The sequence below is a fragment of the Hyperoodon ampullatus genome (assembly GCF_949752795.1).
Source record: "Hyperoodon ampullatus genome assembly, chromosome: 2".
Lineage (NCBI taxonomy): Eukaryota > Metazoa > Chordata > Mammalia > Artiodactyla > Ziphiidae > Hyperoodon > Hyperoodon ampullatus.
Window position 1 is genome coordinate 129,651,803 of NC_136915.1, and position 13,281 is coordinate 129,665,083.

The 13,281-nt window shown below is 34.1% G+C and overlaps 1 protein-coding gene across 2 annotated transcripts in view; it reads left to right on the forward strand.

The window, feature by feature from the left end:
* The window catches only part of RGS7 (regulator of G protein signaling 7), a gene marked incomplete at both ends in the record, with an annotated part of 646,678 nt that extends 636,394 nt beyond the window's left edge, over positions 1-10,284 (forward strand). For both annotated transcript variants that reach the window (XM_079698482.1, XM_079698483.1), the window contains one exon: positions 10,234-10,284. In XM_079698482.1, the coding sequence (XP_079554608.1) occupies positions 10,234-10,284 (51 nt within the window). The remainder of the gene's footprint in view (positions 1-10,233) is intronic.
* Positions 10,285-13,281: the final 2,997 nt, after the last annotated feature.

Here is a 13,281-nt window from a genome sequence, read left to right on the forward strand (position 1 = left end):
GCTAGTAGGTAATAATAATAAGTTAATACTAGTAGTAATGACAAATATAAATAATAATAATAGTTAAAAATAAGAAATAATAGTCACTAACATGTATACCTTAGTCGGTTCATTCTTCTCATGAAAGGTAACTGTTCAATGAACAGAACTAGTTTCCTACCAGCTTCCCATTAGCTTATTTCATGTAAATCATGAAAGTTTTCCTTAAAGCAACACAGAGTAGGCAGGAAGAAGAGATAAGCTTAAGCAAGAGATCTGATTACTAAATAGTTGGGGTAAGCAGCCCTGAAGGAGAGAGAGAACAAAGGTAGAACCAGAAAGAGGGTCTAAGGACTTAACAAATTGAGTTGTGTTCCAGGCAAGACTGCCATGGAGATTTCCAGTTAGAGAAATATAGCACAGAATAAGGTAATCAAAAAGATAGCTCATAATCTGGATCCAAACAATGGGCCATTTTATATATGCAGAAGATGAAGTTGGAAGGCAAGTTAAGAGAACCTAGAGATAAGAGGACATGATAGGATCAGTAGCTACTATATTAATTCATATTTGATGATAATGCCAAGAACTTGGGCAATGAGACAGAAGAAGTAAAGGAGGAAGAGTACAACTTTTAGCACCAGTATATTTACATATAGGCTACAGTATTTTTGAGCTAAGTTTACTGGAAGAGTTGATAGTAGAAAAATAAACTTCAGACTGTCTCAATTAGGAATTGAAAGAGTTATATAATAGTTAATAAATTATTTTACATTATCACTTCTATTTTATTTGACAGTTTATGAAATGGAAGTTTTACTCAACTATGACAAAAAATTGTAGCTGAGTAAAGCAAGATGATGGGGAATATTTGTGTATGCTTGTGTACATTACAATATTTGTCAAGTACTTGAAGACAGTCAACTATCAGTCTCAGTATTGATCTCAATGACCTCCCTGGGTTAAATAGAATTTAATAGAATTACATACATTTAAATAGAATTTCATCAATAGCCTGAGGACAATACGTTTGCATATTCTTTTTATAAATGTGTTTTACATATCTAGGAAAAATATAAATGGAACTTAAATTGATAAAGATTGGGATTATGTTTAAATTTAATTTCCACTAAAAATACATTCATATGTTTAATTATATCTAGATATGAAGTCACTTACTAAGCAGCCCCATATCATCATCAAGCCATCTCATTTGCTGTTATCCATTCTAAAGCCACATGTCCCATTGTATGTGTTCATTAGCATTCCTTTATGAAACACTTTTCAGAAAAGAAAGCCATTTTTATATTTATGACCAGCCATGGGTGTGAATTTTACTTTTCCATAATTTATGCTAGTACTTGGAGGCAATAACTCTAAAATAGGTGATTTAAAATAGCTAGAAAATAGACATCTTTATCTAAATTGCATACATGTTTATAGACTCAGATATATTTTGTTTATAAACAAACACCCTGCTGTGTTTTCTTAAGTGTTTGGCAGGTACCATAAGGCAAGCCCAGATTGGGCAAAATCCCATATCCTCTGCATTGTGCATCACATTTTGATTGCTGTTTTTGTCACTGTTGTTTTCCAACGTCCAGAAGTTACCATTATTAAAATAAGCTTGTGGTCATTATTGGAAGTTTAAAACACCATTTCTAAATTGCACTGGCTATTATTTCTGGAGAATAAAAGATCAGCCGTCATTTTTTTGGTTCATCAATTTATTCCAATTTACTTATTTTGGTATTAAAGATTTTTCTTTCTATTTCATAAGCAATAGAAAAATTACTCGATAGACATGGCTGATGTAAACAGGGATAGCAAGCACCCATTATCAAGATTGTTCACTTGAAATATACATATTAATATCTAGGAGGAACATACTTCCAACACCAGAAAGGACTATTGGGAAGTCTTTATCTTTTCTAATTCTAAATGTCTTCAAAGGACTTTTGGGAGACATTGAAAATGATGAATTTTTGGAGTCTCAAAATTGAAAAGGGATTTAGAGGCATCAATTTCCCCAGGTCCAATCCCCAGCCATGCATGAATCTCCTCTGTAGACTCAGAGACAAGTATGCATCCAGCATTTGCTGGCCTATAAGTTCCAGAGATGTGGTACCTTTAGAACGCAGGGGTAGTCAATTCCATTTTTTAGAATTTCATTCCTTGTTTTCAGAATAATCTCCTTTTTTTAACTTCGGAGTATTGATCCTAGTTCTGTCTCCTGGAGCTAGGCAGAATAATACAAACATTCCAGTAGATCTAGCCATCTGTTGAGTTACTTGAAGGTGTAATTATATCTCCTCTCAAGTTTTGTTTTTATTTCCATTAGTTAAAATCTACTTCACCGTTTTTCTGTATGGTTCAACTATCCATATCCCATATCTCAAAATAACTAGGGGCTTGGAAAATGCAGATTCCTTGACCTTATCCCAGATAAACTGGGTTAGAATCTCTCTCTCTCTCTCTCTCTCTCACTGTTTACAAGCGCTTCAGAATTCAGTTTAAGAACCATGATCTAGGTAGCAGCCGGACTTCTTACCAAAGGTCAGTGGTTCTCACTTCCTCACTTTAGCTGCAGCAGAATCATTTGGAGAACTTCTCATGACACAGATAGCTAGACCTCACCTCTCAGAAAGGCTAATTAAGTAGTTTTCTGGTAGGGTCCAAGAATTTTAATTTTTTAATAATTCTCAAATGATACTGATACTACCAGTTTGGAGACCACACTTTGAAAACCACTGCCCTAGCCTAACAGATTCCCTCCACTCTCCCCACTGATAGGTGCCAAGGGAATACTTAGTGTCACATCTGAGAGGCTACTCTCCAGTTGTGCTCACACATTTTTGCAAGCAGCATTTGAATTACATGGATGAGTTAATTGTGTTTGTTCCCATAGCTGTTTACCATAATTGAACTTATAGTAATTACATAATTTATTTAAATGTCATATAAGCTGCTGAAATTTGAGTGTGAAAAGAAAAAGATATTTCTATGAAAACTAAGCTGAACACTTAACAAGACAATAAACTTGCCTTAAAATTGCCATCAAATTAAATCTGAGTGAGCCTTGCATTGGGAAAGTGGGCTTCTAATGTTTTCTCATTCAATAATCTCATGTTCTTTCACCACCTTAATTGCTCACCTCCTATATCCACCCCAGTTAATCAGTAGTCCTCCAAAACTGATAACTGAACACAATACTTGAGAAGTAACAGAACCAGCATAGATTGGAAATATCATCTGCCCAACAGGAAAGAAAGAACATATATAAATTTTACAATCCAGTCCGAGCATTGTATCAGCTTCCCCACCCCAGCTCCCAGTCACAGCAGCCATATCAAATTGTAGGGTCATTTGGGGCTTAAATTTTTTTTTTAATCTAGAATTTCTTTTCTTGTGAGCTCAGATTATGTCTCCCCAATCCTCTCCTTTGCTGCTAGATTGGTTTATTGTTTGTTTATTAATTTTCATGTAAGTTTGGTTCTTTATCCTTCTTTCCATTAAGTTTTATCTTGTAAGTTATAGCCTTACATAATTTTTTGGAGTATCTCTTTGTTACCCTGTCTTTTAACTAAGATTAGCAAATTGACATCATACATTTGCTTTAGCAGAATTCCATCAGTTTAATCATGCAAATTATTGATTAAAATGCCATAAAGTACAGAGAGGAAGACAGAGTTCCACTACTCCAAAAATTAGCACACCTTGAAGGTAGTTGTTTATTTAGTTATGAACCTCACCTTTTTCTGTGTCATCCACAGAGATACCATGAAAGACTGCTAAATGCCTTACTTAGTCCAAAAACCTTTGTTTAAAGCAACTTCCTGTCCTCAAGTCTGGTAAACTCTTTTTAAAAATGAGTAAATGAGCGTGTACATGAGAAAGATCTAATATGGTTTATCTGGGGAGTTCTTAGCAAAAAAAATAATCAGAAGAGCAGTACGTCATTAGAAAAATGAGCAAAGGTCTTGAACAGTTTTAACAGAGGAAATACAAATAGTCAATAAATACATAAGAAATCAAAAAGAAAATCCATATAATAACCAAGTTTAATTCAAAAAGCAAAAAAACACTTTTTCCTTCAAATAGTTTAGTTTTTAAAATAATCATATCTAGGATAAGAAAATTGGTGATTTCATACATTGTTAATAGGAATATGAATTGCTAATCACTTTCTCGAATAGAACTTTACAGAACATGTCAAACCCTTCAAAAATCTTCTCTTGCTTTCAATCAGTAATTCAACTTCTAATAATTTAATTCTAACAAAACTCTGATGTTTACACACAAACAAGAATATTCATTGCATCATGTAACTGCCAAAAATGACACAATCTGTATATACAACAATAGTGAATTCCTTAAATGCATCAAGATATATCAACCTGATGCAGCTATTAAAAATTAGATTTCAGAGCATTGACTTTCATCTTTTTTGCCACCCACATATGACATAGTAATACATATATGTTTGTGAGTGTTTGTGTGTGTATGTATATATAAACTGTACTTGTGTCCATTTATATGTGTGTAGGACTAAAATAACATTTCAGAAACAATACATTCCCTTATTATGTGCAACACACCCTGATATATTTTGATCTATTCTGTGATATGCAATTTTTTTCTTAATGTTGGTAGCATCTTTCTAAATTGATTTCCTTTCCCACTAATGTCATGAATTTCAACAAAACATTGTTTTAGAAGAAATATATGTTACATGGGTAATTGATCAAAATAGGATAATTTTAATAAGCATGTTGCTCATAATAAGCCATAATACTATGCACAGTATAATATCAGTTTTGTAAAAAAATAAAATAACATTTTTGTATAAAAAGTAAAATGATATATTAGCATGTAAATAACTGTATTTTGGGTAAAGTTTATTTCTCTTTATATTTTTCTATGTTTTCCTCATTTTCTCTAATGGATATACACTTTCTATTTCAGGAAAATATTCTTAACTAAGGAAATGAAAGTATTTGGCTTTACTTTTTCTATCTCAAACCACACAGGGAGCTAGTAATAAGTGCTTACATATAAATGTATTCATAAACCATCTCTTTTAAGTACATAATAACAGAATTTTTTCCAGCATTCAACATTAAGTATACCAGCCCCCAAACTAGCTACAGAATCCCCTTCCTTTCTTTCTTCCTCCTTTCCTTCCTCCCTTTTTCTTTCTTTTTTCCTTTCTTTCTTAAATCTCAATAATTGAGCTTTCTTTAATTGTCTAGAAACTCACACTTTTCAGTTTTGCTAAAATTATTCACGGTGATTCAGTAAACTCACCTGCAGATTAACCTAGGAGGCTTGGTTTCATTTAAAGCAGGGAAGGTCTTTCTAAACCCCTAGCCTAGTTCAATTCCTTCTTAACACATTCCCGGTTAGTTTCATTGATATGAACAACCAGGGCAAAATAAGAGTTGAAAAGACCCAAATTCCATCAGTTAATTATTTAATAGGGTGTGACCAAGTGCTCCCATTTCTCATCCTACCTTGCCTCTCCTTCCCCAAGGTAAAAGTTACTTGTCCCAATACATTTGAATCTCATTACCCTGGTTTCTAGAAGCTTATTCTTAAAATGTGATTTCCAGCCAAGGAACTCAGCTCATGCAAAGCAAGCACATATTTGGGGACTTCTATAATATTAATATTGTTTAACAGGTATCAATTGCTTCACCAAGCCAGGTATCTTAGAGAATTGTACAAAATAGCATGTACAAAAAATGTACAAGTACTGGCAAAGAGTCCAGAGAGGGAAACTGCAGAAGAACTTAAGGGGCAATTAGAAGACTTCAGCCAAAACCTGAGTAAGAAGTTCAACTGAAGAGTGAGTAGAACCTGAGCTGAGAGAGTAACAGGTGCAAAAGCCAGCCAAAGAACCATTCTGTGGAGTGACAGTAGGTAGTTTGAAAGGCCAGGGAAACCAGGTTATGAAGGATTTTGAAACCCAGGCAAAGACATTTATATTTTTTAAGTGAAACCAGGGCAATTTTCAGTATGAGAGTAAAAGAGTAAACAGAAAACATCCTTTAGTTCAACCTGTTTTAAGAGCATACATGTCCTATCTGTAGTCCAACAACATCTCATTACCACCAAAGAGTCAGCTCTTTTTATTACACAGCTGTGGGGCTGAGCACAGGTTAGACAACTGGGTCATATACACCAGTAGTAAGTCAATGACAAGATTTTCCCTCTCTTGGTCCCAGACTCTCACTGTGTCCTCTGGAGCCTACATGGCATTATAGAATATACTTCTAAGTCTACAGCAACATATGGGAAAGACTAGGAGGCAATGATAAGAAACACACAAGTAGGAATTATAAGAGTTAAGATGTTGACATTTTTTTTAATCAAAAAGATGCTGATAATTTCCTATTCTTCTCTTTAAGCTCTTCCATGCCTATCTTCTAAAAATCCATCCCTTCATTTATTGTTGGTTTGTTTAGTGTCCTGTAGACTCAGAAAGACTGCTGTATGTTTTTATGACAGTAATAAAACAAATTGTTGGTCACTCAAGCAAATATAGCTTCTCTCTACTTCCTTTATGGATTAATGTCTAAAGGAAAGGAGTGTGGAAATTTGCCTCCATCTCAAGGTTCTCAGACTGGAGCTAAGAGCCTGACCTTCATGTCCATTTCTACTGGCTCACAGCTCTTTGTCAACTTTATGTTATCACTTTAAGACCAAGAAAGATGTTAAAAAATCAGGTGAAATTCATAACTTTTGATAGTTAACTTGAGAAGGCGAAGAACCAGCAATAGGTAGTTTTGTTTGGGGGAGTTTTATTTTCCTAATTATAACAAAATCTCTATGCAACATTTAAGATAGGAAGGAATTAGTTTGGTGGAGATGAAATTTTATTGAGACACTAGAAAACCTTCTTTGTTTATGTGGTAGCTGTATTGTAGATTAGCCAGAGGCTCTGTCTTCACTTAAGTGCCAGTTAAAGTCAGGTTAATTTTGTCCTGAAATTGATCATGTGCTTCTTTTGGTAGCATACTGTCCATTAATCAGATATTACAAAATCTCATAGGATCTTGAGTTTTTATTCTGTTTTGTTTTGAGTTTCTGTCTTTGTCTTTCTCTATGGATTTCCATTTACAATATAATCTATTTCCTTTATTTTTTTAATTTTTATTTTATATTGGAGTATAGTTGATTAACAATGTTCTGTTAGTCTCAGGTGTACAGCAAAGTGATTCAGTTATACATTACATGTATCTATTCTTTTTCAAATTCTTTTCCTTTAGAATCTAATAAGAAAGAGTATAAATCATATAACACAAATGTAGTCATTTGGTTAAAAATAATTATTATTCATATGGAATTCAGTTGTAAGCAATTTGGTAAAAACTGTTATTGGTAAGGGATTTTTAGCCCTTTTAGTTTCTAGAATTAAGATTTTAGAACTTAACTATGAAAATTTCCAAAAAAAAAACAAACCAGAAAATTTCCCAGATTCTTCAACTTAGAAAAGTTATGAAAAGATAATTAGCAAGATTATCTTTTAAGGTGATTTCATACAGCCTCCAAGGAAACACACTGAAAAGGATTGTTACAAAATATCTGATGTGCAAGTATATCTTTCCTACCCACAAGAAAGGATTAGTGTTCTTTTTAAGATTTTCCAGTAGAGTGAGCAACTGGTATTTCTTTGTGCACTAGAGAGCACCTAGGTATTTTTCTTTCCAGTATGTGAAAAAGGCAAGATTTGCACAGGGCTTACAGATAGATCCAAGTAATCTAGGTCTTCAAATCTAGATGGCTCACTTGGGTGTCCATGCTATTTACTTCGACCCCTGAGTGGGGCACTTAAGTTCTTTTTACTATTAGTTACACCCAAATTTGCCTTTTAATTGTCTCAATACACAAAACAAATACCCTTATTACATATTTGGTGAGTCCATATCTCACAAGTGTTTCATTGTGTGGCTATGTTAAGATGTATACATGTGTTCTCCCATTTCTGTTCATCTGTTTTCCTATTGTCACAAACCTGAGGTTTAGGCCTCATTCCATGAATGAGTGTTTTTAAATTATCTCCTGGGACAACAGCTTACCAAGCTAAACTTTTACCTCCCCCCCTTTTAATGAAGCCTATACCAGGACAAATACTAATAGCTTCAAGGATATTTGGGGGAAAAAAGTAGAAAGAGAACAATGTTACTATTTGTTACATTTACAAAGATGACACAGTTTCCACCCATCCAAATGAAAAATGACTCTGAGTTGCAAATGGTTTCCTATTTCAATGTAACTATGCTATTCATCTTTCCAATAGTTTGAAACAAATTACATTAATCTGTAGTTTTAAAATAAATAGTTTTATATTAACATCTTTATCCTCCTCCTCAACTGTATAAGAATTCACTCTTATGCTTCAACCAGTATATGGTTCTCTCCATCTCACAAATGGCATTAGAAACAGTAAGTGCTTTTTAAAAATACGTTAGCCTCAGAATGAATATATATGCACACATGTTAATAACATAAAACAGTAGTAAATATATGAAATAATATAGTCTTCAAGTATAGAAAAGTAGTTTTTCTATTCCAACATTATTTGATTAACCTATTGCTCAGGTATGGAGTGTTAAAAGTAGTATAATGTCAGCTTCCAATTCATGAGAAATTTTCTGCTCTTCTCAGAGTCAGAATTGTGACTTTGGGTCTCAGTGTCCTAATGAGAAAGAATAATAATAATAATAATAGTAATAATATAATAAGGTAATAGGTAACAAAAACTGAGTACACAGAATGTTCTGAGAACAGTTTTAAGTAATTTACTTGTATTATTCTTCACAACAAGCTTTAAAAATAGATACTACTATTATCCCCATTTTATGAATGAGGAAACAGGCACAGAAGTGATGGCAAGAAGAAACAAAGCATATTTTGTTTATAAGGCCAATGTAAAGTAGGGTATCCTGTTAAAAATCTGTGTTTTCTTTCATATTTTTCTTCCCATAGAGTGATTAGAGCATAGCTAAGTGGGAAAGATCTTTGCTAAACTTTGGATCTTTTACTATCAGTTGCTAAAAACTAAGTTTTGAACCCTTTCTCCAATTAAAAGAGAATGATGCTTCGTTTTCATCACTGCTGTTCAAGTATACAAAAAGGCCTTGTCAGTTACTGTACAGTATGTAAAGAAAGTTTGATTATGGAATTATTAATAATTTCTTAAATATATCATTCTTTTCCCAAAATATGGTCATGAATGATGATTTCTCTCCCCAAACCACACCACCCATTTATCAAACTCTGAGCCACATTAGGTGGTAAATCAAGACTATTGCTATGACTAAGTTATTACTAAGTATTATATTTCTTAAAAAATCTTTTGATTTTCCATTATTATTTTATCCTCTGAGAAGTACAAATTCCATCTATTTTTATACTAGAACATACAATGAGGGATAAAACAGAAATAACCAATTAATGATCTGCTATTCTGATCAGAAATTTAAAATTTCCTACCTCTCTAGAGTATTTGTAATTTACAGGGACAGTTTTGGTTATCAAGGTTTTCAAAAAATGAATATGTATATTAGGTATTAGCATAAAATGTAGAATCAGAATATATGGGATTTTTCTGGGATTGGGGTTGGAAGAAATCAAGTGGAAAAGGAAAGTGTCTACAGTTTGAAGTACAGAACAAATAAACTTTTAACTTTAGATGTATAATTGGCACTGGTTGTTTGTTTTTCCATTACAATATAGTATAGGGGATAGACTCAATCTTGAGCAATCTCCCCCTCAAAAATCATTTTATTTAATTAAATCATACCCTCTGCATACCTAGATATTTATAAATGCAACACTAATTTCAGCAGTGGAACAAGAATGCATTCACATTGCAGAGAAGCTTCCTAAGGTTTGTTGTAACATGTTTATAACCAGTTGCAAACCTAGGTGTTGCATCATCGCTAAGCCTCAGTGGAACATTTTGGACATGTTTTATGATTTGCTGATTTGTGCTGTGAACCCATCAGTCTGTTTGCAGTGGGGAGGAAGTGGGTGGGAGGGGTGGGAGGATGGAAGAAGGGAGGATCATTTTGTTTGATGTGTTGGTGGAGGGAGGGAGGGAACTTGGTCATGAAGTTTGAACTAAGATGCACCTAAAGGGTTCCATTTTGACCCTTGCACAAAATCAGCTGCAATAAATAGATGCTACTCATAAGCAGGTTTTCAGTGATCATATTGTTTTTTTTTCTTGTTTATATTTTTCCTCAGGGGAAATCTCTCACGTCAAAGAGGTTAACAAGCCTCGTTCAGTCCTATTAAAAGGATCATCTTGTAGCATGAAAGTGAACTGGAGTCATTGAATATACTTTGTAGTTCTTTGTTGTTACCTGCAGCAGAGGACATTAGACCAAGATGTTGCATGAGCAAAGGACCTGAATTGTTCTTTCTTTGTGTACATTAAGGCACTGCCATCTCCAAGGGACTCTACCATCTCGATGCCTCCATTTCAAAATGTCTGCTAACTTCCTCCTTGTACTAAGCTGGATCTGTGTCTTTTCCTTTTTTAACAATTCAAGTGAAGTAAATCTTTTCCCCCCCTTTCTCTCTATCTTAAAGCTTCTTCTAGACACACAGTTCACTAAAAATTCAGTCACAAACTGGAAGGATTGTAAAAGGAAAAAAAGCATATATCAATAAGTATACATACAGCTTCACATTTATTAAATAAATTAGCACAGAAAGTTTCATTTCACCAATATATCACAGTCAGAAACAAGCTTATGTCTTTGTCTGTTGTCTGTATATTCTTGGTTAATGTTTCTCGCATTTATTTTTATACCATATTTAAATGAAACACCTTTTACTCCAAATGTATTAAAGTTGATCCCTTCTCTGTAAATTTGTGAATGTTTATATTGTTGTTTTATCTTTCATTAAAAGATGCATAATCTCGTTGCTTTTGTAACTTTTGACTTCTGTGCTAATTGAAAATGAAAATGCTGAGAAAGCATCAACAAATGCAGTCACAATGTAAGCTCTCACCCTGGAAGTTTATTTCAGGGTTTCAAGACAAGCTTGGATGGTGCAGCAGCCAGGAGCAGACTGAAAGTGATTCATCTGGGAGCTCACCCAGGATCAGGTAGATGCTTTTACTCCCCTGGAAAACAACACAAATTGGCCTTCCACATTTTCAGAGCTATTAATGAGGTCTTTCTAATTATGAATATGCATCTCTATGTTTTACAAATGCATATTTTATTAGAATTATGTTTTAGTGTGACTTTTCAACTCAGGAACAGATTCTTTTCTTTAAGTATAATTCTAAAATGCCTAGATCGGTGGCTCTTAACTCTGGTGGTTACAAATTCCTTTGAGAACATGATGGTAATTACTAACATTTAGTGAGCGCTTACTAAGTACCTACCACTGTATTATGGGCTTCACATGCCCATAAAATCCTCACATTTAATCCACACAGCAGGCCTATAAGATTGTTTCTGCAACTTTGAGAATATTGAAGCAGAGAAAGTTTAAATAACTTGTTCAGAGTCACACAGCCTAATGATGGGTTGGGAAACAAATCCAGAAGATGGACTCTAGAGCCCACTGTACTACGCTGATCCACTATACCACACAAATTCTTTTGGTAAAAGTTAAGTGAAAATCCATACACACTCTCACATAGGAAATATTTGCACTGAATTTTAAGACATTCATAGAATACCCTCTGAAATTCATCCAAGGACCCCAGGTAAGAAACCTGACTGCCTTTAAGGGTTGGATCAGTGACACAGAAGGTCACCCAGCCAAGAGACAGGCCTAATCTGTTTGCTTTTGAATCCACCAAAGGATTGCAGAATCTGGTTATTTAAAAAAGAAAAAGAGATCGCATTATTAATGGCTATTAATTACTGTGAGTAAATTTAAATTCCAAAAAAGTTTACCAATGTTGATGCAAAATAAATAGTGGAGTTTGTTGGCTACTTTATAAACTGCTGCAAGATGGAAGAGACTTATATATAAGCTATAATCTGAACACTGCGAATAATTTAAGAAAGATTTAATTATATGCCCATATGGCTTTTTAAGAACAACACATAAAATGCAAATAAACCTATGTTTATAGATGTTCTCCCTTAAAAACACTTAAGTCAGGACAGCTTTGAGCACTGAAGCTAAATTGAAGCCCTACCTAAAGGAAACATTGTTTGAAAGAAAACAATAACCCTTTTAGAAGAACATGATGCATAAACAATAAGCCTTGCACAAATATGATTGGTCATTTTGGAGACTATTTTTCAAAAGCCATTCTTACTAATTCCAAATCATGGAATTGGATTTATACAGAAATGAAAGACGTATGAATGACAATAGAAGGCAAAGGAGTGAAACCCTCAGGCAAGTATCCCTAAGTCAGGAGCTCCCAGTAAAATTGTGAGTCAATTTCTAGGTTCAAGTACATAAAAGTTTTAAGTGGCCTAGTGACTCATTTTAATATGGTTTAGACAAGACTCAGGATGCAAAACAGTGGTATTTCAGGAAAAGCACTTGGAAAAGTTATGGAATTCCTTGCACCTAACTCAAATAAGCATGGGGCAACTGTCTCCCACCCCACCTTGGGACAGTTTTATCTATAAGGCATAGAATAAAAATCTCTCTAGTTTCTAATGAATAAAATGTTTCTAAGAAGTCTTTTTCTACCTTAAAGCAATTTAAAAAGTTATTCAACAAAGCAGTGACCCAGAGTTCCTACACTTACACTGCAAAACTATGTAATATAGCCTCTAAATTGCATCGACTTCTTTCCTTTGCCATGTATGTTACAGTAATGTTTTTGGTGGATCTCCAAAGGAATTTCTACTTGAATCAGAGTAATAGAAAAGTAGTCAGCAACCTTAACTAAGCCGTCTCCTGTCAGATGCCAGGAAAATAAATGAAGGTAGAAACCTTCCCTCTTCATTATTGCAAGTATGTGAGTTGATCTTGCTACTTAAGAGTAAAGTTCTCACTTCTCTTTGTAGATATACGATGGTTTATTAATAATTTTGGTCTATGGGGAAAGGCAACTCTTGGCTACTAGCATGAATTTAGTCCAGCTACATGCACTGATCATCTCACATATGATTTTTGTGTTCTTAGATACATACTTGAAAGAGCACATTGAAATATTCCATGGTTTTACTATTCCCTGTGACTATTGCTCCTAGCTGGACAGGAGACCAAAGCCAACTGCTGAATCAGGATACCAGAGACCAAGGGAAAGGTATAGAGAACAGTCAGGTGTGATGGTGGGTTGAGAACCAACCAGATAAAGTC